At 43.5% G+C, this 26,531-nt stretch overlaps 1 protein-coding gene across 4 annotated transcripts in view; it reads left to right on the top strand.

Annotated features, from left to right (window-relative positions):
• ARSK (arylsulfatase family member K) overlaps positions 1-26,531 on the top strand; it is a 106,772-nt gene that overhangs the window by 33,928 nt on the left and 46,313 nt on the right. For all 4 annotated transcript variants that reach the window (XM_056537841.1, XM_056537854.1, XM_056537864.1 and 1 more), the window contains 3 exons: positions 3,512-3,794; positions 9,464-9,635; positions 24,651-24,875. In XM_056537841.1, the coding sequence (XP_056393816.1) occupies positions 3,512-3,794; positions 9,464-9,635; positions 24,651-24,875 (680 nt within the window). The remainder of the gene's footprint in view (positions 1-3,511; positions 3,795-9,463; positions 9,636-24,650; positions 24,876-26,531) is intronic.

Genomic DNA, 26,531 nt, shown 5'->3' with positions numbered 1-26,531 from the left:
AAGCAATAAAATGGTCACAAATAAATAAAAGTGGTACTGAGAAAAACTACATGCCATTGCGCAAAAAATTTGCCCGCACACATCCCCGTATACGGAAAAATGAAAAAGTTATAGGCCGATTTTAAACATACTGAAAATTATATAATCATGTGTATCATTTTAATCGTATTGACCCACAGAATAAAGAAAACATATCATTTTTACTGTGAAAACGAAACCCTCCAACATTTGCTAACTAATAACCCTTTAGACGCAGCGTTCAAAGTTGATCGCCGCGTCTAAAGTGAAATTAAACTACCCCCGCCTAGCTCAGCGGGCTGTTTGGGATCGCCGCGGTGAAATTGCAACATCCCAAACAGCTGTGGGACAGCAGGAGGGTCCCCTTACCTGCCTCCTGGTGTTCGATCGCCGAATGAATGCTCAGTGCCTGAGATCCAGGCATGAGCAGTCAAGCGGCAGAATCATCGATGAGAAACCATTGATGAATGTAAAAGATCAGTGTGTGCAGTGTTATAGCCCCCTATGGGAGCTATAACATTGCAAAAAAAGTGCAAAAAAAAGTTAATAAAGATCATTTAACCCCTTCCCTAATAAAAGTTAGAATCACCACCCTTTTCCCATTTAAAAAAAAAAAAACTGTGTAAATAAAAATTAAGTATTGCCGCATGCGGAAATGTCCGAATTATAAAAATATAAGCCACACGGTCAATGGCGTACGCGCAAAAAAATTCCAAAGTCCAAAATAGTGTATTTGTGGTCACTTTTTATATCGTGAAAAATTTTTATAAATAGCGATCAAAAAGTCAGATAAATACAAAAATGGTACCGCTAAAAACTTCTGATCATGGTGCAAAAAATGAGTCCTCATACCGCCCCGTACGCTGAAAAATAAAAAAGTTATAGGGGTCAGAATGACAATTTTAAACGTATACATTTTCCTGCATGTAGTTATGATTTCCAGAAGTACGACAAAATCAAACCTACATAAGTAGGGTATCATTTAATCGTATGGACCTACAGAATAAAGATAAGGTATAATTTTTACTGAAAAATGTACTCTGAAGAAATGGAAGCCCCCAAAAGTAACAAAATTTAGTTTTTTCTTCAACCTTGTCGCACAATGATTTTTTTTCCCGTTTCCTCGTAGATTTTTGGGTAAAATGACTGATGTCATTGCAAAATAGAATTGGTGGCGCAAAAAATAAGCCATCGTATGGATTTTTTGGTGCAAAATTGAAAGATTTATGATTTTTTAAAGGTAAGGAGAAAAAAATGAAAGTGCAAAAATGGAAAAACCCCTGGTTCTTAAGGGGTTAACAAGGCATTATACTGCAATGTCTATAAAAAATGCAAAGCTAAAAATGCAGAGAGTAAAAAATAAAATAAAAAAAGTGCCTTTTTAAGACCCAAACAGGCTTGGTCATTAATGGGTTAAGACAGAGCTTTCAATATATTACCAAGTATTAGTGATTTCACCCAAAATAATGAATGCTATGTACTAAAAGAAGACTTACATGATTATCTAAAAAAAATTGCAGAGATGATTGTTCAGAAAGATACATTTTGACCCTTTACCTTTTATGGGGAAACTATTAAGCCATTTTCCAGCAGAAAAGATAAACATACATAATTTTCTACAATTTAGCTGAAAAGTTGATGTGGTTACTATTTTATTAAGTAAAGATCTGGGGCTTTAGAAAGCACAGTAAGTCTGGTATTACAAACAGCAGTTTTCTTTTTCTTTTTTTGAAGACTGCTACTACAGTTTTTAGACCAAAGCCAGAAGTGTATTCAAAAGGAATGTAAAATATAAATACTTCTTCCAGTTGGACCGACTTCAGGCTTTGGCTCAAAAATTGTGTGACACAAGCCTTATAGCACTCACATTACCCAGTTTTGCTTACTAAGGGTACATTCACAAGAACGGGTCACCTGCTAGTTTCCTGCTGTGGCTTTGAGTTTCCTGCTGCAGAGTTTCTGCAGTGGAATCCCCACAGACAAAAATCTGCGCCTCAATGGTGGTGTCTGCTGCGGATTTTCCACTGCAGAAATCCCGCCGTGGGAATCTAGCCTAATTTAGAAAAGGAAAAGGGAGGACATCACCACATCATGCAAGTGTTAGCTCTAACGCTCCAATGGGTGAGGTCCGCTGTGACACTTACGTGGCTTTGGGCATCTTCAAATCTACAGCTTCAAATATGCTCAGGATATTGTACATGTGAATACACCCTAAGGATAGGGTCACACATGCCCTATTTTGCTCTGTATTTTCTGCAGCTGATTAACTACACATTGGGCCTCATTTACTAAGAGTGTTGGGTTTTTACTAGTGGGAAATGTTGTTTCAGACTTGCAGGATTCCTCCCTATTTACTATAGGGAAAAGTCGGGAACATTTTCTGACCAGCTTTTTCTAGGTGGAAATTTCCAACCATTTACCACTGTTTTTTTTGTGAATTCAATAGTAAATTGGTCAGGTTGTGAAACCACACCCCCCTTTTGGGCCGGTATCGCCCTTTGTGACAGACCACGCCCCTTTTTGGCTTTTCACAGTGCATTGTCAGGTTTGTCGGATTTTCCAGGCGCACACTGTGGCACACTGGCACAGACATGTCGCAGACACTCTGCGCCAAAATAACCCAACAAAAACTGGTTGGTTTCAGCTTAGTAAATGAGGCCCATTGACTTGACAATGGGTAGGAAAATACACAGCAGCAAATACACAGCAAAATAAGGTATGTGTGACCCTACCCCTAGGGTGTATTCACAAGTACAGTATCCTAATCATATTTGATGTGCAGGATTTGAAGCTGCAGATTTTATGCTGCAGATTCCAATATAGACTAAATGACTGAACACAGCATCAAATCTGCAGCTTTAAATCCTGTGTATCAAATATGCACAGTAAATTGTACCTGTGAAATGACCATTATGGCAAAATCAAGTACTGTGCAAAACAAATCAAGTTCTGTGCAAAACAAAATAGGAAAATGTTGCTATAGGGTCTGTCCCAGTAAACAGGCGCCTCATTAACTTCACTGCCAATACTCCTATGATGATATTTGGGGCCCAGTTACACAGCAACATTCTGTGTGCTGCAGGCACCAGCTCAATTATTCAGCGCTAGGACCGTTCGGAAATGCACCGTCACCATAGACGGCAATGTATTTTCGAGAATATTCCATTTCAAGAATAAACATGTTTATTTTTTGGTGTGTAGTCCGGAATTTGAATTTCTGCGGCAGAATTTTCTGCCACTGATGTTCTGCCATGTTCACGGTGCAGCAGAAACCCTTTGAAAACATTGAAAGGCTGCTACACTTGAATTTCTTTGTACATTGTTTTCCGCTTTGGAAATCCACAGTAAAAAATCGACATTTCACGCACCATTTGCCTTTATGCTGTCTAAATTTAAGGCAGTATAGATAATTCTGCCCCAATTATTCACAGTTGTTAATCAGTTTATGTTGTCAATGGTGTAAATATGTAACACTGAGTTTGTTTACTCTTAGTAATCGTGTGGAAGCCTGGACCAGGGATGTGCCATTCCTTCTTAGACAGGAAGGCAGACCCATGGCTTCTCTTATTGCCAACAAGACTCAAACTCGCATTATGCAGGAAGACTGGAAAAATGCAGATCTAGCCACCAGCTGGTTAAGTCAACAGGCAGCAAACTCTTCACAACCGTTCTTTCTATATTTGGGCTTAAACTTGCCGCATCCATATCCTTCAGTAATCATGGGAGAGAATTTTGGCTCATCTACATTTCTAACTTCTCCTTACTGGCTTCAGAAGGTGAGCTTTTATGCAGTATTATAATGGCTTTGTTTTATTATTTGTTATAATATATATATATATATATATATATATATATATATATATATATATAGTGTCAGGGAAATACCTCTGGCAAAAGTTTGTTCGAGGGGGCATAGTTGTTTTTTTTATTTATTTTTTTACTAATGTTTGAAATTGTATTTTTAATATAATATATCCCACATAAGGTTGTGAAAGACCTATGGGCAAGGGTCAAGTCCTGGGGAAAAAAGTGAGGGAACTCATCCTAGAATTACATTCAAGAGCTGGTCCTGAATGAATACTTCTAATGGGAACAGTATTCCTGCTGTGGAAAAAGTGCAAGCACTCAGTTCCCACACGTTCCTGTAGGACTTGAGCCCTCCCTACGGGGGACAGTCAGACATTTTTTTTTTTTTTGCAGTTTTCCGCTGTAAGGCTATGTACGCACAGTGTAAAATGTGTGTAATGTCTGGAAAACACAGACAGACATTCCAAACACTTGCTTGTTCCAGCAGTGCTAGGACTACTCAGAAATGCACTTGTGCATAGTGCAGCAGAATCCTATTGAAATAAATAAGACTCTACTGCAGTGGAATTTCTAAGCAGAATATTCCCGCTAAATCCCACGCGTGAACATTGCCTCACTGGGGCCTCCATAATAGCCACAGTTTCAGGTGAAAACTGCCCCTGTCATGACATTAGTCACTAGCAGATCAAATCTGGGTCTGGTAAGAGCCAGCAGCTCTGCTATGCTGAGGAACTCCCTTTAATTGCCGAGTCTAATTGAGATAGCAGCATTGCTCGTACACTTTGGACAATGTCTGGTGTGAAGAACTGCAGATTTGAACCAAAATGAATACTAGCTAAAGGGGTACTCCAGGGAATTAAACCCATAGCCCATCCTTTTCCTCTCACCAACCTATGTATTTGTATAAATATCCTTCATTAGCTATATAGAGCAGTTTTCCTCTTTCAGCTGTCACTTACACGCAGGGAATGAGAGAAAAACGTCATTCTCAGATCCACTTTGTCTCCTCAGTAAGAGTTAGCCCTCTCCCTTCAAGATGTGATTCTGCCTGGTCTAGAGCTCTGGCTGTACAACCACACCTCCCCTCCCCCTTCCTGTGTGCCGTGTGAGAAGCTCAATGAAGATTTTCAGTCACATCTCAACACATAACACTGCTGTAGATCTAATCCCTGACTGCTGCCATTCAGAGCACAACATGATTTATTGCTAGGTAAAGGATATTGTAAAAGAAAAGACATGTAGAGTGAAAGTGAAAGCAATTGGCTGGCAGCCATTACACGGAGCTGCACTGACTTCTGGGAGTTGTAATCTGTGTTGCAAACAAGGCAAAATGTATTTAGGAGACATCAGGGGCCAAAGGAGCTGCCAAAACCACATAGATAACTACACGATACACAAAACAGGTATTGTGGTGGCTTTGGGGCATTTTTATTATTCTTAACTTATTTTTCTTAACTTAACTTCTTAACCCCGGAGTACCCCTTTAAGTGATGGGTAAAAAAAAGCTATGAATTTGACCTACCGATTTTTGCAGGTAAAATAGCAGATTACTGTACCAGGCAGGAGCATTGAAAGTTTACAATTCTCTTCCACATGCTGCCAAAAGCTAGAAAATTTCTGTTTCTGATTCTTACCATGGATTTCACCCCATTATGGTCTATTTGCACGTACAGTATTCTGTGCAGATTTGATGCGCAGCTTTGATGCGCTGGATTTTCTGCTGCAGATTTCAACTTAAACTGAATGACTGAACACAGCTTGAAATCCTGCGCATCAAATCTGTGCATCAAACCTTCGCAGAATACTGTAAGTGTGAAGAGATCCTTAACCTGTTGGGGACGAAGGGCGTATCCATACGCCCGTGGGAATTTCGGTCCCTTCCGCGTGCCGGGCGGGGACCGGACCGGGGTGACTGCTGATATCGATCAGCAGGCACCCAGCGCAAATGCCCAGGGGGTCATCAGACGGGGGGTCTGATGACCCCCCCCCTGGGCATTTGCGCTGGGTCGGCGATCGGCGCAAATCACAAGTGAATTCAAACTTGCGATTTGCGCCGATTCCGGGTCATACGGGTCTATGGTGACCCAGTGACCCGGAACATAAGGGGGATCGTGGTTGTCAAAGACACTTACGATCCCCCTGAAGGGATAGGAGTGAGATGGCAGGGGTGCCACCCCTCCTATCCCTGCTATTGGTCGTCAGAAGCGACGACCAATAGCAGATCGGGGGCGGGTGGGATTAACTTTCGTTTTCCCCGTCCTGCCCACCCACAATCGGAACAGGGAACCGAAGGGGACTGGGCGCCGAAGATCCATTTACCCGTCCGGAGGCAGCGGGCGACAGTGATCGGCGATGTTGTGTGGCAGAAGAGGACGGCTCCCTGGATCCTACGGAAGCCGGTAAGTTGTATGGCATCATCTGGAGGGCTACAGTCTGAGACTACTATACAGTGGTCTCTAACCTGTAGCCCTCCAGATGTTGCAAAACTACAACTCCCAGCATGCCCAGACAGCTGTTTGGGCATGCTGGAATATGTAGTTTTGCAACAGCTGGAGGGCTACAGTTTGAGACCACTATATAGTGGTCTCTAAACTGTATCCCTCCAGATTTTGCAAAACTACAACTCCTAGCATGCCCAAACAGCTGTTTGCTGTCTGGGCATGCTGGGATTTGTAGTTTTGCAACATCTGGAGGGCCACAGTCTGAGATCACTGTTCAGAGGTCTATAAACTGTAGCCCTCCAGATGTTGCAAAACTGCAAATCCCAGTATGCCCAAACAGCTGTCTCGGCATGCTGGGAGTTATAGTTGCGTACCTCCGGCTATTGCATAACTATATCCCCCAGAATCCCCTTCGGTGATCAGTACATGCTGGGAGTTGTAGTTTTGCAACAGCTGGAGGCACACTGGTTGGAAAATACTAAGTTAGGTAACAGAACCTAACTGAAGGTTCTCCAACCAGTGTGCCTCCAGTTGTTGCAAAAGTAACAACTCCCAGCATTTCTGGACAGTCCCTGACTGTGCAGGCATGCTGGGAGTTTAGCAACAGCTGGAGGCACCCTGTTTGGGAATCACTGGCGTAGAATACCCCTATGTCCACCCCTATCCAATCCCTAATTTAGTCCTCAAATGCGCATGGCGCTCTCTCATTTCGGAGCCCTGTCGTATTTCAAGGAAACAGTTTAGGGCCGCATTTGGAGTATTTCCGTACTCGGGAGAAATTGCACTACAAATTTTGGGGGGCTTTTTCTCCTTTTACCCCTTATGAAAAGGAAAAGTTGGGGGCTACACCAGCCTGTTAGTGTAAAAAAATTAAATTTTTTACACTAACATGCTGGTGTTGCCCCATACTTTTTATTTTCACAAGCAGTAAAAGGAAAAAAAAGACCCCCAAAATTTGTAACGCAATTTCTCCTGAGTACGGAAATATCCCATATGTGGGCGTAAAATGCTCTATGGGCGCACAACAAGGCTCAGGAGTGAGAGTGCACCATGTACATTTGAGGCCTAAATTGGTGATTTGCAAAGGGATGGCTGATTTTACAGCGGTTTTGACATAAACGCAAAAACATAAATACCCACATGTGACCCCATTTTGGAAACTGCACCCCTCACGGAACGTGACAAGGGGTATAGTGAGCCTTAACACCCCACAGGTGTTTGAAAAATTTTCATTAAATTTGGATGGGAAAATGAAAAAAAATTCACTAAAATGCTGGTGTTACCCAACATTTTTCATTTTCACAAGGGAAAAAAGGAAAAAAAGCCCCCCAAAATTTGTAACCCTGTTACTTCTGAGTAAGAAAATACCCCATATGTGGATGTAAAGTGGTCTGCGGGCGAACTACAATGCTCAGAAGAGAAGGAGCGCCATTGGGATTTTGAAGAGAAAATTTGTCCGGAATTGAAGGCCACGTGTGTTTACAAAGCCCCCATAGTGGCAGAACAATGGACCCCCCCCCTACATGTGACCCCATTTTGGAAACTACATCCCTCATGTAATGTATTTGGTAGTCAGGGGCCATGTGCATTTACAAAGCCTCCCATGGTGCCAGAACAGTGGACCCCCCCCCCCCCCATTATGGAAACTATACCCCTCACAGAATTTAATAAGGGGTACAGTGAGCATTTAAGCCCCACAGGTGTCTGACAGATTTTTGAAACAGTGGTCCGTGAAAATGGAAAATTAAATTTTTCATTTGCACATCCCACTGTTCCAAAGATCTGTCAAACGCCAATGGGGTGTAAATACTCACTGCACCCCTTATTAAATTCTGTGAGGGGTATAGTTTCCAAAATGGGGGGGGGGGTCCACTGTTCTGGCACCATGGGAGGCTTTGTAAATGCACATGGCCCCTGACTACCATTCCAAACGAATTCCCTTTCCAAAAGCTCAATGGCGCCCCTCCTCTTCTGAGCATTGTAGATCGCCAGCAGAGCACTTGACGTCCACACGTGGGGTATTTCCATATTCATAAGAAATGGGGTTACAAATTTTGAGGGTCATTTTCTCCTATTACCCCTTGTAAAATTGTAAAATTTAGGGAAAAAACTGCATTTTAGTTAAAAATTTTTTTTTTTCATTTACACATCCAACTTTAACAAAAAGTCATCAAACACCTGTGGGTAGTTAAGGCTCACTGTACCCCTTATTACGTTCCTTAAGGGGTGTAGTTTCCAAAATAGTATGCCATGTGGGTATTTTTTGATGTTCTGGCACCACAGGGGCCTCTCCAAAATCCCATTGTTGCTCCTTCCCTTCTGAGCCCACTACTGCGCCCGCCGAACACTTGACATACACATATGAGGTTTTTCCTTACTCGAGAGAAATTGGGTTACAAATTTTGGGGGTCTTTTTCTCCTATTATCACTTGTAAAAATTCAAAAACTGGGTCTACAAGAACATGCAAGTTTAAAAAATGAAGATTTAGAATTTTCTCATTCACTTTGCTGCTATTCCTGTGAAACACCTAAAGGGTTAACACACTTACTGAATGCCATTTTGTATACTTTGAGGGGTGCAGTTTTTATAATTGGGCCATTTGTGGGGTATTTCTAATATGAAGACCCTTCAAATCCACTTCAAACTGAACTGGTCCCTGAAAAATTCAGATTTTGAAATTTTGGGGAAAAATTGGAAAATTGCTGCTGAACTTTGAAGCCCTCTGATGTCTTCCAAAAGTAAAAACATGTCTATTTTATGATGAAAATATAAAGTAGACATATTGTATATGTGAATCAATATATAATTTATTTGGAATGTCTATTTTCCTTACAAGCAGAGAGCTTCAAAGTTAGAAAAATGCAAAATTTTCCATCAAAATTTTTCATTTTTCACCAAGAAATTTTGCAAGTATCGACGAAAATTTACCACTACCATAAAGTAGAATATGTCACGAATAAACAATCTCGGAATCAAATTTATAAGTAAAAACATCCCAGAGTTATTAATGCTTAAAGTGACAGTGGCCAGATTTGCAAAAAATGCTCCTGTCCTTAGGGTCATAATGGGCTCCGTCCCCAAGGGGTTAAAGCCTCGTTCACACAGCAAAACTTCTGCTGCACCTGCACTGAGCACATGGCGGAATGTGAATAGTAAATAGTCAACTTATTGTTTGGTTTTTCTTTACCTATTATAGGTTTCATATAAGGACGTTGCTATTCCCAAATGGTTACCGTTAAGAGCTATGCATCCAGTGGATTACTATTCATCTTATACCAAAAATTGCACAAGCAACTTTACAATTCAGGAGATTTGCGATATAAGAGCTTATTATTATGCAATGTGTGCAGAGACAGATGGTATAATGGGTAAGTATCGGTAACCATTCCCTCTAATGCTTTGTATACAGCAAATTTAGCTTGTCCTGCTCAAAACAAACCATATTCAGCAGAAACTCATGAATGTCTCTCTTTAGATAAATTGAGAAATTAAATATTTAAATGTATTTATATGTCTGAAAATTATTTACATCTAGGACATGCACCGTGTTGTGCAGACTCATACTGTACCTCTGTGTTCCTCTGATTTTATACATGGGTGCATGGACCGCATTTTTTGTTCTCATAGTTTTATAGAAAACCCATAAGAAAAAAAATTGTATAATCAGTGGGAGTCTGGTGGGAAACCGCACCAATCTTAAGAATGACCCTGAGTCGCTCCTCTGGAGCTGGGGAAAACAGATTATTCTTATGATAGATAGAGGTCCCAGAGGTTGCACCCCCCACCAATTAGAAATTGATGGTATATCTAAGTAAGTCATTGCTTTATAAGATAGTAATACTCCTATAAATAAAGAAGTAGCCTAGGTGCTAAGTAATAGAGGATTGAATAGTTGGGAATACCAATAATCACCAATACTTCACCATATGTTAATTTTGGATTAGATGGGCTTATTAGTATTCAGAGCAGGAGTCATCAGTACTTGGTATAACAAGAAGTAGAATGAATGAGTAGAAACACAAGAGTCCTTTCATTAGACATATAGATAAACTCATCACGGGTGGTTAATTCCTTAATTCCCATTCTGCTCTTGAGATGCTGTTGAAAGGATTTTGAGAAAATGTTGGTTCTAATATAAGATATCGTATGATAAGGTTTTAGTTCTGTTTAGATAAACAAACGTGATTATTACTCCATTACAAATCATTATTTTTTTCCTAGTTTCATACCCACAGAGACTGTTTTTACAAATAGTTACATATCCAGTAAATCCTTTTAATCCACCACCCAATGAAACAAACAGGCATCAATTAGATTCTGCCTCATATCTACAATACGGTAGCTTTTAAAACCTTTTACCTTTACACATAGTAAACAGGATTCAGCAAACTATCACCTGATAAACTTTGTACAATGAGTACATTTACACCATATAAAATTGGGTGACTACTCTATAGTGTATACAACATTTCTGTACAAAGGCATATAGTCCATCAAATGCAATTGTATTGATAATCTGGACTTTGAATAGTCACCCCTCGTCCTTTTCATATACATGTGTGATATTAAAGGGTTACTATCATTCAAACAAACTTTTGATATGTTGCCGAGACATGTGAAAATTTTGATCACAGGTAGTCTCACTCCTGAGACCCGCTGCAATAGCTAGTTTTATGCCAGGGGAAGTATGTGTTACACTTGACTTACTGGCTGGCCAGCAGATCCCGCCTTTTCACTACATAGACTAGCAAAAATGTTGGATTGCATTGACAATTGGGGAGAGAGATGCGCGTTCCTGCACACATCCCCAGCATAAAAGTAGCAATCAAAGTGGGTCTAAGGAGTGAAATCCAGTGGTGTCAAAACTTTTCACATATCTGGTCAATATGTTAAAAGTTTTTTTTATTTTTTTATTATAGTAACCCTTTATGTTTGTATGCTGTGAATAATTTATTAATCTCTTTTTATTCTGGAATAAAATACAATAGAATTACCTTGCTGAAGTGAAGGTTTTTAACTAACAATAATGCCAGAAGAAAAAAAATAAATCTACTACTGTGTAATTGAAAAAATTGGATGCTTAATCATAAAAATCCATGTGTAAGTACTGTACCTTACTGTCCTTTATGGATACAATCTGTTTCTTTACATTTGTCGTCTGCGTATCTTTATTTTAACAGTGTACAGACGAACCACTTGCAGCCCTAGTTAGGAATCAGTAAGTTTCTAGGTTATGAATCGAATAAAGGACAAAAGCAATAATAAGAAAATAACACAGGATTTTGCATGGTCAGGAAAAATTTGTATATTCAAGCTACAGGCTTCACTGATCCATTAAATGTGTGGGTGTACAGTTATCTGCCAATCAGTTGTTGTTTTTTTAAGCCTGTGTGCAATTGGCATAAACATGTGGCACACTATAGGCTTCACCTTTATACACAATGACAAAATAAAAAAGGGAAGAGGTTTTAACCCCTTAAGGACTCAGGGTTTTTCCGTTTTTGCACTTTCGTTTTTTCCTCCTTACCTTTTAAAAATCATAACCCTTTCAATTTTACACCTAAAAATCCATATTATGGCTTATTTTTTGCGTCGCCAATTCTACTTTGCAGTGACATTAGTCATTTTACCCCAAAAATGCACAGCAAAATGGAAAAAAAAATCATTGTGCGACAAAATCGAAAAAAAAACGCCATTTTGTAACTTTTGGGGGCTTTCGTTTCTACGCAGTGCATATTTCGGTAAAAATTACACCTTATCATTATTCTGTAGGTCCATACGGTTAAAATGATACGGTACTTATATAGGTTTGATTTTGTCGCACTTCTGGAAAAAATCATAACTACATGCAGGAAAATTTATACGTTTAAAAATGTCATCTTCTGACCCCTATAACTTTTTTATTTTTCCACGTATGGGGTGGTATGAGGACTAATTTTTTGCGCCGTGATCTGAAGTTTTTATCGGTATGATTTTTGTTTTGATCGGACTTTTTGATCACTTTTTATTCATTTTTTAATGATATAAAAAGTGACCAAAATACGCTTTTTTGGACTTTGGAATTTTTGTGCGCGTACGCCATTGACCGTACGGCTTAATTAATGATATATTTTTATAGTTCGGACATTTACGCACGCGGCGATACCACATATGTTTATTTTTTATTTTTTTTACACTGTTTTATTTTTTTTATGGGAAAAGGGGGGTGATTCAAACTTTTATTAGGGAAGGGGTTAAATGACCTTTATTAACACTTTTTTTTTACATTTTTTTTGCAGTGTTATAGGTCCCATAGGGACCTATAACACTGCACACACTGATCTCTAATGCTGATCACTGGCGTGCATTAACACGCCTGTGATCAGCATTATCGGCGCTTGACTGCTCCTGCCTGGATCTCAGGCACGGAGCAGTCATTCGTCGATCGGACACCGGGGAGGCAGGTAAGAGCCCTCCCGGTGTCCGATCAGCTGTTCGGGACGCCGCGATTTCACCGCGGCGGTCCCGAACAGCCCGACTGAGCAGCCGGGTCACTTTCACTTTCACTTTAGAAGCGGCGGTCAGCTTTGACCGCCGCTTCTAAAGGGTTAATACCGCACATCGCCGCGATCGGCGATGTGTGGTATTAGCCGCGGGTCCCGGCCGTTGATTAGCGCCGGGACCGACGCGATAAGATGCGGGATCGCGGCGCGATCCTGCTTCATATCGCGGGAGCCGGCGCAGGACGTAAATATACGTCCTGCGTCGTTAAGGGGTTAACCTGTTTTTCAATCACTTACAGGATTGGGCCAATGGCAACCAATGGATAACTAAACGACTGGGAATTTAAGATAGAAATCTAGTAAGCTAGTAGGGTTTACAGATTAACCCCTTAAGGACCAGGCCATTTTACACCTTAAGGACCAGAGCGTTTTTTGCAATTCTGACCACTGTCACTTTAAACATTAATAACTCTGGAATGCTTTTAGTTATCATTCTGATTCTGAGATTGTTTTTTCGTGACATATTCTACTTTAACTTAGTGGTAAAATTTTATGGTAACTTGCATCCTTTCTTGGTGAAAAATCCCAAAATTTGATGAAAAAAATGAAAATTTAGCATTTTTCTAACTTTGAAGCTCTCTGCTTGTAAGGAAAATGGATATTCAAAATAAAACATTTTTGGGTTCACATATACAATATGTCTACTTTATGTGTGCATCATAAAATTTATGAGTTTTTACTTTCGGAAGACACCAGTGGGCTTCAAAGTTCAGCAGCAATTTTCCAATTTTTCACAAAATTTTCAAACTCGCTATTTTTCATGGACTAGTTCAGGTTTGAAGTGGATTTGAAGGGTCTTCATCTTAGAAATACCCCACAAATGACCCCATTATAAAAACTGCACCCCACAAAGTATTCAAAATTACATTCAGTCAGCATTTTAACCCTTTAAGTGTTTCACAGGAATAGCAGCAAAGTGAAGGAGAAAATTCACAATCTTCATTTTTTACACTCGCATGTTCTTGTAGACCCAATTTTTTTATTTTTGCAATTGGTAGAAAGGAGAAAATTTTTACTTGTATTTGAAACCCAATTTCTCTCGAGTAAGGACATACCTCATATGTCTATGTTAATTGTTCGGCGGGAGCAGTAGAGGGCTCAGAAGGGAAGGAGCGACAAATGGTTTTTGGGGGGCATGTCACCTTTAGGAAGCCCCTATGGTGCCAGGACAACAAAAAAAAACCACATGGCATACCACTTTGGAAACTAGACCCCTCGGGGAACGTAACAAGGGGTAAAGTGAACCTTAATACCCTACAGGTGTTTCACGACTTTTGCATATGTAAAAGAAAAAAACATTTTTTTTTACCTAAAATGCTTGGTTTCCCACATTTTTAACATTTTTTAAAAGGGTAATAGCAGAAAATTCCCCCCAAAATTTGAAGCCTAATTTCTCCCGATTCAGAAAACACCCCATATGGGGGTGAGAAGTGCTCTGCTGGCGCACTACAGGTCTCAGAAGAGAAGGAGTCCCATTTGGCTTTTTGAAAGCAAATTTTGCTCTGGGGGCATGCCGCATTTAGGAAGCCCCTATGGTGCCAGAACAGCAAAAAAAAAAAAAAAAACACATGGCATACCATTTTGAAAACTAGACCCCTCGGGGAATGTAACAAGGGGTAATGTGAACCTTAATACCACACAGGTGATTCACAACTTTTGCATATGTTAAAAAAAAATTAAAATTTTTTACCTAAAATGCTTGGTTTCCCAAAAATTTTACATTTTTAAAAAGGGTAATAGCAGAAAATACCCCCCCAAAATTTGTAACGCAATTTCTCCCGAGTACGGTGATACCCCATATGTGACCCTAAACTGTTGCCTTGAAATACGACAGGGCTCCAAAGTGAGAGCGCCATGTGTATTTGAGGCCTAAATTAGGGACTTGCATAGGGGTGGACATAGGGGTATTCTACGCCAGTGATTCCCAAACAGGGTGCCTCCAGCTGTTGTAAAAGTCCCAGCATGCCTGGACAGTCAGTGGCTGTCTGGTAATACTGGGAGTAGTTGTTTTGCAACAGCTGGAGGCTCCATTTTGGAAACAGTGGCGTACCAGATGTTTTTCATTTTTATTGGGGAGGGGGGCTGTGTAGGGGTATGTGTATATGTAGTGTTTTTTACTTTTTATTTTGTGTTAGTGTAGTATTTTTAGGGTACAGTCGCACGGGCGGGGGTTCACAGTAGTTTCTCGCTGGCAGTTTGAGCTGCGGCAGAAAATTTGCCGCAGCTCAAACTTGCAGCCGAATACTTACTGTAATCCTCCGCCCATGTGAGTGTACCCTGTACGTTCACATTGGGGGGGGGGGGGGGAGAAACATCCAGCTGTTGCAAAACTACAACTCCCAGCATGTACGGTCTATCAGTGCATGCTGGGAGTTGTAGTTTTGCAACAGCTGGAGGCACACTGGTTGTGAAACACAGAGTTTGGTAACAGTGTTTTGCAACCAGTGTGCCTTCAGCTGTTGCAAAAGCTACAACCCCCAGCATGTACGGACAGCGGAAGGGCATGCTGGGTGTTGTAGTCATGCAACAGCGGGAGGCATACTACTTTGGCTGGGGATGCTGGGGATTGTAGTTATGCAACAGCTGGAGACACACTGGTTTGCTACTTAACTCAGTGTGCCTTCAGCTGTTGCAAAACTACAACTCTCAGCAGTCACCGACAGCCAACGGGCATGCTGGGAGTTGTAGTTATGCAACCACCAGATGCACCACTACAACTCCCAGCATGCACTTTAGCTGATTGTGCAAGCTGGGAGTTGTAGTTATACAACAGTTGAAGGTACACTTTTCCATAGAAAGAATGTGCCTCCAGCTGTTGCAAAACCATAAGTCCCAGCATGCCCATAAGGGAATGCTGGGAGTTGTGGTGGTCTGCCTCCTCCTGTGGCATAACTACAGCTCCCAGCATGCCCTTTTTGCGTGCTGGGAGCTGTTGCTAAGCAACAGCAGGAGGCTGTCACTCACCTCCTGCTGCTGCTGATCGACGCCGCGCAGGTCAGTCCCGCCGCCGCCGTCGCTCCTGGGGCCCCGATCCCAACATTAACGCCGGGGATCGGGGTCCCCAGCACCCGGGGTGCACGTCCCGCACCCGCTCACGTCCTCCGGAAGAGGAGCGGGTGCGGGAGTGACACCCGCAGCAGACGCCCTGATTGGTCGGCCGGGAATCTGGCCGACGAATCAGGGCGATCGTGAGGTGGGACCAGTGCCACCTCACCCCTGCAGGCAATGGCTGTTTGGGGCCGTCTCTGACGGCCCCGATCAGCCAGTAATTCCGGGTCACCGGGTCACTGGAGACCCGATTGACCCGGAATCGCCGCAGATCGCTGGACTGAATTGTCCAGCGATCTGCGGCCATCGCCGACATGGGGGGGGGGGGGGCATAATGACCCCCCTGGGCGATATTCCGCGACGCCTGCTGAACGATTTCAGCAGGCATCGGGCACCGGCTCCCCTCCGGCTAGCGGCGGGGGGCCGGGAATGGACAGGACGTACTACTATGTCCTCGGTCCTTAAGGACTCGGAAACGGGGGCGTAGGAGTACGTCCATTGTCTTTAAGGGGTTAACGCATTATTACTGCATTTCTAACACAACTGGTAATGTATTTGTTATCTGAGAAATTGCAAATTTCAGTTTTCTAATATGATAATTTATGGGGTATTTCTAATATGAAGGCACTTCAAGTCCACTTCAAATCTGAACTGGTCCCTGAAAAATTCTGATATTGAAATTTTCATGAAAAGTTGGAAAATTGCTGCAATACTGTGAAGCCCTCTAATGTCTCCAAAAAGTAAAAACATACAAACTTCATGATGCCAACATAAAGTAGACATATTGTATATGTGAATCAATATATAACATTTATTTGGGATGTTCATTTGCAAAATTTTCATAAAATTTTAGAATTTTTTCACCAAGAAATGATGCAAGTATCGCTGAAAATTTACCACTAACATAAAGTAGATGTTACGCCGAGCGCTCCGGGTCCCCGCTCCTCCCCGGAGCGCTCGCTACACTCTCCCCGCTGCAGCGCTCCGGTCAGGTCCACTGACCCGGGGCGCTGCGATTCTGCTTCCAGCCGGGATGCGATTCGCGATGCGGGTAGCGCCCGCTCGCGATACGCACCCCGGCTCCCGTACCTGACTCGCTCTCCCTCGCTCCTGTCCCGGCGCGCGCGGCCCCGCTCCCTAGGGCGCGCGCGCGCCGGGTCTTTGCGATTTAAAGGGCCACTGCGCCGCTGATTGGCGCAGTGATTCCAATTAGTGTCTTCACCTGTGCACTTCCCTATATCACCTCACTTCCCCTGCACTTCCTTGCCGGATCTTGTTGCCATCGTGCCAGTGAAAGCGTTCCTTGTGTGTTCCTAGCCTGTGTTCCAGACCTCCTGCCGTTGCCCCTGACTACGATCCTTGCTGCCTGCCCCGACCTTCTGCTACGTCCGACCTTGCTTCTGTCTACTCCCTTGTACCGCGCCTATCTTCAGCAGCCAGAGAGGTGAGCCGTTGCTAGTGGATACGACCTGGTCACTACCGCCGCAGCAAGACCATCCCGCTTTGCGGCGGGCTCTGGTGAAAACCAGTAGTGTCTTAGAACCGGTCCACTAGCACGGTCCTCGCCATCCCTCTCTGGCACAGAGGATCCACCTCCTGCCAGCCGGCATCGTGACAGTAGATCCGGCCATGGATCCCGCTGAAGTTCCTCTGCCAGTTGTCGCTGACCTTACCACGGTGGTCGCCCAGCAGTCACAACAGATAGCGCAACAAGGCCAACAGCTGTCTCAACTGACCGTTATGCTACAGCAGTTACTACCACAGCTTCAGCAGTCATCTCCTCCGCCAGCTCCTGCACCTCCTCCGCAGCGAGTGGCCGCTCCTGGTCTACGCCTATCCTTGCCGGATAAATTTGATGGGGACTCTAAGTTTTGCCGTGGCTTTCTTTCCCAATGTTCCCTGCATCTGGAGATGATGTCGGACCTGTTTCCCACTGAAAGGTCTAAGGTGGCTTTCGTAGTCAGCCTTCTGTCTGGAAAAGCCCTGTCTTGGGCCACACCGCTCTGGGACCGCAATGACCCCGTCACTGCCTCCGTACACTCCTTCTTCTCGGAAATCCGAAGTGTCTTTGAGGAACCTGCCCGAGCCTCTTCTGCTGAGACTGCCCTGTTGAACCTGGTCCAGGGTAATTCTTCCGTTGGCGAGTATGCCGTACAATTCCGTACTCTTGCTTCAGAATTATCCTGGAATAATGAGGCCCTCTGCACGACCTTTAAAAAAGGCCTATCCAGCAACATTAAAGATGTTCTGGCCGCACGAGAAATTCCTGCTAATCTACATGAACTCATTCACCTAGCCACTCGCATTGACATGCGTTTTTCCGAAAGGCGTCAGGAGCTCCGCCAAGATATGGACTCTGTTCGCACGAGGCGTTTCTTCTCCTCGGCTCCTCTCTCCTCTGGTCCCCTGCAATCCATTCCTGTGCCTCCCGCCGTGGAGGCTATGCAGGTCGACCGGTCTCGCCTGACACCACAAGAGAGGACACGACGCCGCATGGAGAACCTCTGCCTGTACTGTGCTAGTACCGAACACTTCCTGAGGGATTGTCCTATCCGTCCTCCCCGCCTGGAAAGACGTACGCTGACTCCGCACAAAGGTGAGACAGTCCTTGATGTCTACTCTGCTTCTCCACGTCTTACTGTGCCTGTGCGGATGTCTGCCTCTGCCTTCTCCTTCTCTACCGTGGCCTTCTTGGACTCTGGATCTGCAGGAAATTTTATTTTGGCCTCTCTCGTCAACAGGTTCAACATCCCAGTGACCAGTCTCGCCAGACCCCTTTACATCAATTGTGTAAACAATGAAAGATTGGACTGTACTATACGTTTCCGCACGGAGCCCCTTCTAATGAGCATCGGATCTCATCACGAGAGAATTGAACTTTTGGTCCTTCCCAATTGCACCTCGGAAATTCTCCTTGGACTTCCCTGGCTTCAACTTCATTCCCCAACCCTGGATTGGTCCACTGGGGAGATCAAGAGTTGGGGGCCCTCTTGTTCCAAGGACTGTCTAAAACCGGTTCCCAGTAACCCTTGCCGTGACTCTGTGGTTCCTCCAGTAACCGGTCTCCCTAAGGCCTATATGGACTTCGCGGATGTTTTCTGCAAAAAACAAGCTGAGACTCTACCTCCTCACAGGCCTTATGATTGTCCTATCGACCTCCTCCCGGGCACTACTCCACCCCGGGGCAGAATTTATCCTCTCTCTGCCCCAGAGACTCTTGCCATGTCTGAATACGTCCAGGAAAATTTAAAAAAGGGCTTTATCCGTAAATCCTCCTCTCCTGCCGGAGCCGGATTTTTCTTTGTCTCCAAAAAAGATGGCTCCCTACGTCCTTGCATTGACTACCGCGGTCTTAATAAAATCACGGTTAAGAACCGCTACCCCCTACCCCTCATCTCTGAACTCTTTGATCGCCTCCAAGGTGCCCACATCTTTACTAAACTGGACTTAAGAGGTGCCTATAACCTCATCCGCATCAGAGAGGGGGATGAGTGGAAAACGGCATTTAACACCAGAGATGGACACTTTGAGTATCTGGTCATGCCCTTTGGCCTGTGCAACGCCCCTGCTGTCTTCCAAGACTTTGTTAATGAAATTTTTCGTGATCTGTTATACTCCTGTGTTGTTGTATATCTGGACGATATCCTAATTTTTTCTGCCAATCTAGAAGAACACCGCCAGCATGTCCGTATGGTTCTTCAGAGACTTCGTGACAACCAACTCTATGCCAAAATTGAGAAATGTCTGTTTGAATGCCAATCTCTTCCTTTTCTAGGATATTTGGTCTCTGGCCAGGGACTACAAATGGATCCAGACAAACTCTCTGCCGTCTTAGATTGGCCACGCCCCTCCGGACTCCGTGCTATCCAACGCTTTTTGGGGTTCGCCAATTATTACAGGCAATTTATTCCACATTTTTCTACCGTTGTGGCTCCTATCGTGGCTTTAACCAAAAAAAATGCCGATCCCAAGTCTTGGCCTCCTCAAGCGGAAGACGCCTTTAAACGACTCAAGTCTGCCTTTTCTTCGGCTCCCGTGCTCTCCAGACCTGACCCTTCCAAACCCTTCCTATTGGAGGTTGATGCCTCCTCAGTGGGAGCTGGAGCTGTTCTTCTACAAAAAAATTCTTCCGGGCATGCTGTCACTTGTGGTTTTTTTTCTAGGACCTTCTCTCCGGCGGAGAGGAACTACTCCATCGGGGATCGAGAGCTTCTAGCCATTAAATTAGCACTTGAGGAATGGAGGCATCTGCTGGAGGGATCAAGATTTCCAGTTATTATTTACACCGACCACAAGAACCTCTCCTACCTCCAGTCTGCCCAACGGCTGAATCCTCGCCAGGCCCGGTGGTCTCTGTTCTTTGCCCGATTTAATTTTGAGATTCACTTTCGTCCTGCCGATAAGAACATTAGGGCCGATGCTCTCTCTCGTTCCTCGGATGCCTCAGAAGTTGAACTCTCTCCGCAACACATCATTCCACCTGACTGCCTGATCTCCACTTCTCCAGCCTCCATCAGGCAGACTCCTCCAGGAAAGACCTTTGTTTCTCCACGCCAACGCCTCGGAATCCTCAAATGGGGTCACTCCTCCCATCTCGCAGGTCATGTGGGCATCAAGAAATCTGTGCAACTCATCTCCCGCTTCTATTGGTGGCCGACTCTGGAGACGGATGTTGTGGACTTTGTGCGAGCCTGCACTATCTGTGCCCGGGATAAGACTCCTCGCCAGAAGCCCGCTGGTTTTCTTCATCCCCTGCCTGTCCCCGAACAGCCTTGGTCTCTGATTGGTATGGATTTTATTACTGATTTACCCCCTTCCCGTGGTAACACTGTTATTTGGGTGGTCGTTGATCGATTCTCCAAAATGGCACATTTCATCCCTCTTCCTGGTCTTCCTTCAGCGCCTCAGTTGGCTAAACAATTTTTTGTACACATTTTTCGTCTTCACGGGTTGCCTACGCAGATCGTCTCGGATAGAGGCGTACAATTCGTGTCTAAATTCTGGAGGGCTCTCTGTAAACAACTCAAGATTAAATTAAATTTTTCTTCTGCATATCATCCCCAGTCCAATGGACAAGTAGAAAGAATTAACCAGGTCTTGGGTGATTATTTGCGACATTTTGTTTCCTCCCGCCAGGATGACTGGGCAGATCTCCTTCCATGGGCCGAATTCTCGTATAACTTCAGAGTCTCTGAATCTTCCTCCAAATCCCCATTTTTTGTGGTGTACGGCCGTCACCCTCTTCCCCCCCTCCCTACCCCCTTGCCCTCTGGTCTGCCCGCTGTGGATGAAATTTCTCGTGACCTTTCCATCATATGGAGAGAGACCCAAAATTCTCTCTTACAGGCTTCATCACGCATGAAGAAATTCGCGGATAAGAAAAGAAGAGCTCCTCCCGTTTTTTCCCCTGGAGACAAGGTATGGCTCTCCGCTAAATATGTCCGCTTCCGTGTCCCTAGCTACAAGTTGGGACCACGCTATCTTGGTCCTTTCAAAATTTTGTGTCAAATTAATCCTGTCTCTTACAAACTTCTTCTTCCTCCTTCTCTTCGTATCCCTAATGCCTTTCACGTTTCTCTTCTTAAACCACTCATCCTCAACCGTTTTTCTCCCAAATCTGTTCCTCCCACTCCTGTTTCTGGCTCCTCGGACATCTTCTCTGTCAAAGAGATCTTAGCTTCTAAAAAGGTCAGAGGGAAAACTTTTTTTTTAGTGGACTGGGAGGGTTGTGGTCCTGAAGAGAGATCCTGGGAACCTGAGGACAACATCCTAGACAAAAGTCTGCTCCTCAGGTTCTCAGGCTCTAAGAAGAGGGGGAGACCCAAGGGGGGGGGTACTGTTACGCCGAGCGCTCCGGGTCCCCGCTCCTCCCCGGAGCGCTCGCTACACTCTCCCCGCTGCAGCGCTCCGGTCAGGTCCACTGACCCGGGGCGCTGCGATTCTGCTTCCAGCCGGGATGCGATTCGCGATGCGGGTAGCGCCCGCTCGCGATACGCACCCCGGCTCCCGTACCTGACTCGCTCTCCCTCGCTCCTGTCCCGGCGCGCGCGGCCCCGCTCCCTAGGGCGCGCGCGCGACGGGTCTTTGCGATTTAAAGGGCCACTGCGCCGCTGATTGGCGCAGTGATTCCAATTAGTGTCTTCACCTGTGCACTTCCCTATATCACCTCACTTCCCCTGCACTTCCTTGCCGGATCTTGTTGCCATCGTGCCAGTGAAAGCGTTCCTTGTGTGTTCCTAGCCTGTGTTCCAGACCTCCTGCCGTTGCCCCTGACTACGATCCTTGCTGCCTGCCCCGACCTTCTGCTACGTCCGACCTTGCTTCTGTCTACTCCCTTGTACCGCGCCTATCTTCAGCAGCCAGAGAGGTGAGCCGTTGCTAGTGGATACGACCTGGTCACTACCGCCGCAGCAAGACCATCCCGCTTTGCGGCGGGCTCTGGTGAAAACCAGTAGTGTCTTAGAACCGGTCCACTAGCACGGTCCTCGCCATCCCTCTCTGGCACAGAGGATCCACCTCCTGCCAGCCGGCATCGTGACAGTAGAATATGTAACGAAAAAACAGTCTCGGAATCAGAATGAAAAGTAAAAGCATCCCAGAGTTATTAACCCCTTAACGACCATGGACGTAAATGTACGTCCTGGTTTGACGGTACTTTGCGCACCAGGACGCACATTTACATCCTGTGTATGACCACGAGCATCGGATCGGTGCTCGTGTCATACACGGCAGGTTCTTGCTGCTATCAGCAGCCGGGGACCCGCCTGTAATGACCGACATCCCCGATCGCATGGATGTTCACCATTAACCCCTCAGATGCTGTGATCAGTACAGATCACGACATCTGCGACAATGCGCATGTTAAAATTGATGATCGGAACGCCCTCAGCGCTGCTATGGCAATCTGTTCATCTGTAATGACAAACGGATGTCCCCTCACCTGCCTCCGTCCGTCTCCCGGCGTCTCCTGCTCTGGTCTGAGATCGAGCAGACCAAAGCAGGAGATAGCCGATAATACTGATCAGTGCTGTGTCCTATGCATAGCACTGAACATTATTAGCAATCAAATGATTGCTATAGATAGTCATCTATGGGGAAATAAAAAAAGTGTAAAAAAAATAGTTGAAAAATGTAAAAATAAAAAGTAAAAAAAAGTGAAAAATCCCCTCCCCCAATAAAAATGAAAATTGTCAGTTTTTCCCATTTTACCCCCAAAAAGCGTAAAACTTTTTTTTTATAAACATATTTGGTATCGCCACATGCGTAAATTTTCAAACTATCAAAATATAATGTTAATGATCCCGTACCGTGAACGGCATAAACGTAAAAGATAAAAAAAAGTCCAAAAATCCTGCTTTTTGTCACATTTTTATTCCCCAAAACATTTATAAAAATTATATAAAAGTTTTATATATGCAAATGTGGTATCGATAAAAATTACAGATGACGGCACAAAAAATGAGCCCTCATACCGCCCTATATACGGAAAAATGAAAAAGTTATAGGTGATCAAAATAGGGCGATTTTAGATTACTGATTTTGTACAAAAAGTTTTAGATTTTTTTTAAGCGGTACAAAAATATAAAAGTATCTAGCCATGGGTATCATTTTAACAGTTTTGACCCACAGAATAAAAAACACATGTCATTTTTACCGTAAATTATACAGTGTGAAAACAAAACCCTCCAAAATATGCAAAATTGTGGTTTTCATTTAAATCTCCTCCCTAAAAATTTTTTTGGGGGGGTTTGCCATACATTTTATGGTAAAATGAGAGGTTTCATTGCAAAGTACAATTGGTCATGCAAAAAACAAGCCCTTTTATGGGTCTGTAGATGGAAATCTTAAAGAGTTATGGATTTTAGAAGGCAAGGAGGAAAAAAGGAAAACGCAAAAATAAAATTGGCCTGGTTCTTAACGTGAAAATGGGCTTGGTCCTTAAGGGGTTAATGCTTAAAGTAACAGTGGTCAGAATTGCAAAAAAGGGCTGAGTCCTTAAAGGAGTAATCCGCCCCAGGACATCTTATCCCCTATCCAATGGATAGGGGATAAGATGTCATATCGCAGGTGTCCCACCGTTGGGGACCCCCAGGATCTCGGCTGCAGCACCCCACTGTCATTCCTGCACAGAGCAAACTCGCTCTGTGCATAATGACCAGCGATACAGGGCCCCCTCGTGAAGTCACGGCCCACCCCCTCAATACAAGTCTATGGGAGGGGGCGTGACGGACACCACGCCCCCTCCCATAGACTTGTATTAAGGGGAGCGGGCCATGACATCACGAGGGGCGGAGCCGTGATGTCAGGATGCTCCGGCCCCTGTATCGCCTGTCATTCCGCACAGAGCAAGTTTACTCTGTGCAGTAATGACAGCGGGACCCCCGCAATCTGACATCTTATCCCCTATCCTTTGGATAGGGGATAAGATGTCGTGGTCGGAGTACCCCAGGTGAAATTGGGCTTAGTCCCTAAGGGGTTAAATAGAAGTAATTTACAAATCTGTTTACCTTTCTGGCAACAGTTGATTTTAAAAAAATTATTGTTTTCCACCAAAGTACCCCTTTAATCATTTTCAAAATATAAATCTAATGCTTCATATTTTACACAATAGAATATCAAATAAACCCAAAAGGGATGAATACATTTTATAGGTGCTGTACATTATGATGATACATTAATTCATTATAGCTATATGATGTAACTGTGTAAGAAATGTCTTTGTAAAGTACACACACAATACTTCAAATATCTTCATGAATGGCTTAAAAATCTGATCATTTTTGTCTTTGTTAGGTGAAATCCTTTCAGCCTTATCAGATACTGGATTGCTAAATACAACATATGTTTTGTTTACATCGGACCATGGGGAGCTTGCAATGGAACATAGGCAATTTTATAAGATGAGCATGTACGAAGGAAGCTCTCATGTACCACTTCTAATAATGGGACCCAACATTCAACATGGAAAGAGGGTATCAAATATTGTGTCTCTTGTAGACCTTTACCCCACAATGCTTGGTAGGTAAACCGTAAAATAAGTAGATATCCGACTTCTACCAATTTTTTTTAATTATGACTGAATATAAAAAAAAACTAGGAGGGATAACTGCATACTGGGGAGCTATCTGGTTAATGCAGGGGAGGGAGGGTCATTAGCTACTGGGGTGGGAGACATAGCTGAAAGAAATTGTCATGGAGGTTTGGAGAACAAAAGAGAAATAGAACAACATTGCGTGTAAGTCTTTTATGGAATCTACTGCTATATGGCTACTTAATTGGGGAATATTAATCTGTATATCATTTCTGTGTGTGTTTGTGCCTTCCAAATATTGCATCCATATGCCAAATACTATAGGTGCGCCCTTGAGTATTGGTATTAACTTTGGTGAATGGATGGTCATAGAGCTGGTTTCATCAATATATAAAGTTTGGGGAACTCAGAACTATACTTTTGCCCCATCGCAGCCAATTTTTTTTTTACATGAAAGAAGGAGATTAATGATTCTGCAAGAGAAATATAATGTAACATGACAGGCAATCAGTAGTCTGTTAGAGTGGGAGATACTTGAACTTTCATGATGCATATAAATACACTAGTACTTTGGTATTTTGTTTCTAGAAATTTTCATCATTTACATTAGATACCTTTCTATACCATATAGTACGGACTCCAAAATAAGTTATGTCCAGCACAAATGATGTAATAATACCATTTATTCGGTTATATAGTAGGATACAGTATAATAACGCCTATCATCCAAGATCCCTATACAACGATCATGCAGGATCCTTAGTCATGGCATAACGAACACATACAATAATAGTTGCGTGTAAGTGACATCATGCTAGTTCACAAATACTTAAAAGACATGAAAAACAATACAGATATGGGTAATCTACATGTAAGAATAATAAAGTGTTGACATCCAAAACCTTTACAGGCAACTCATAATATCCATATTAATGTACAATCAGAACATTACCAATAAGTGAGTATTAAATGGGTATTCCTGGAATTTTTTTTATTTGACTATGCTACAGTGGCTGTAAAGTTAGTGTAGTTCATAATATAGTGTCTGTACCTGTCTCTGATGGCTGGGCTTGCATTCTTATGTGATCTTTACTCTGGATGTTAATTTTTAACAGCATACAAAATTACTCCTGTCTCAGGTATTCCCAGGATGCAGAGCGACCGAGACACGTCCTCACTAGTCAGGTGATGACAGGGAGCATGTTCTGCTTCAATGGGTGGAGTGACCACAGGGAATTTGCAACAGCTGGAGGCACCCTGGTTAAAAATCACTGGTCTTTTACATGGAATTCAGCTTGTTTGTGGTTCAATGGGTGGGTTGGAAGATGTGTAGGAGGGAGAATAGTGGAATTATGGGATTTGTAGTAAAAGAGAAAACTTCAACAGGAAATACAGAGTTAACAAAAAGCCACAGCTTTATGGTAATCTCAAAATATAGCCATTTAACCTAAACACAAGCACAGATTCTTCCTAAGCATGTCCATTACTGTCTGGCAGGTAAGTGCTAAAATCAATTTATGGTGGATAACCCCTTTAAATCTTATCTCAGATTCATACCCTTAAGTTGTCTCATATCAAGAACAAATATCCAGTACGATTCTGGGTTTAATAGTTTCCGTTTGGGATCCCCATCTCTAATGTTT

This window comes from Hyla sarda, chromosome 1 (assembly GCF_029499605.1).
Source record: "Hyla sarda isolate aHylSar1 chromosome 1, aHylSar1.hap1, whole genome shotgun sequence".
In the NCBI taxonomy this organism is placed as follows: domain Eukaryota; kingdom Metazoa; phylum Chordata; class Amphibia; order Anura; family Hylidae; genus Hyla; species Hyla sarda.
This window is presented reverse-complemented; position numbering and strand designations above follow the sequence as displayed.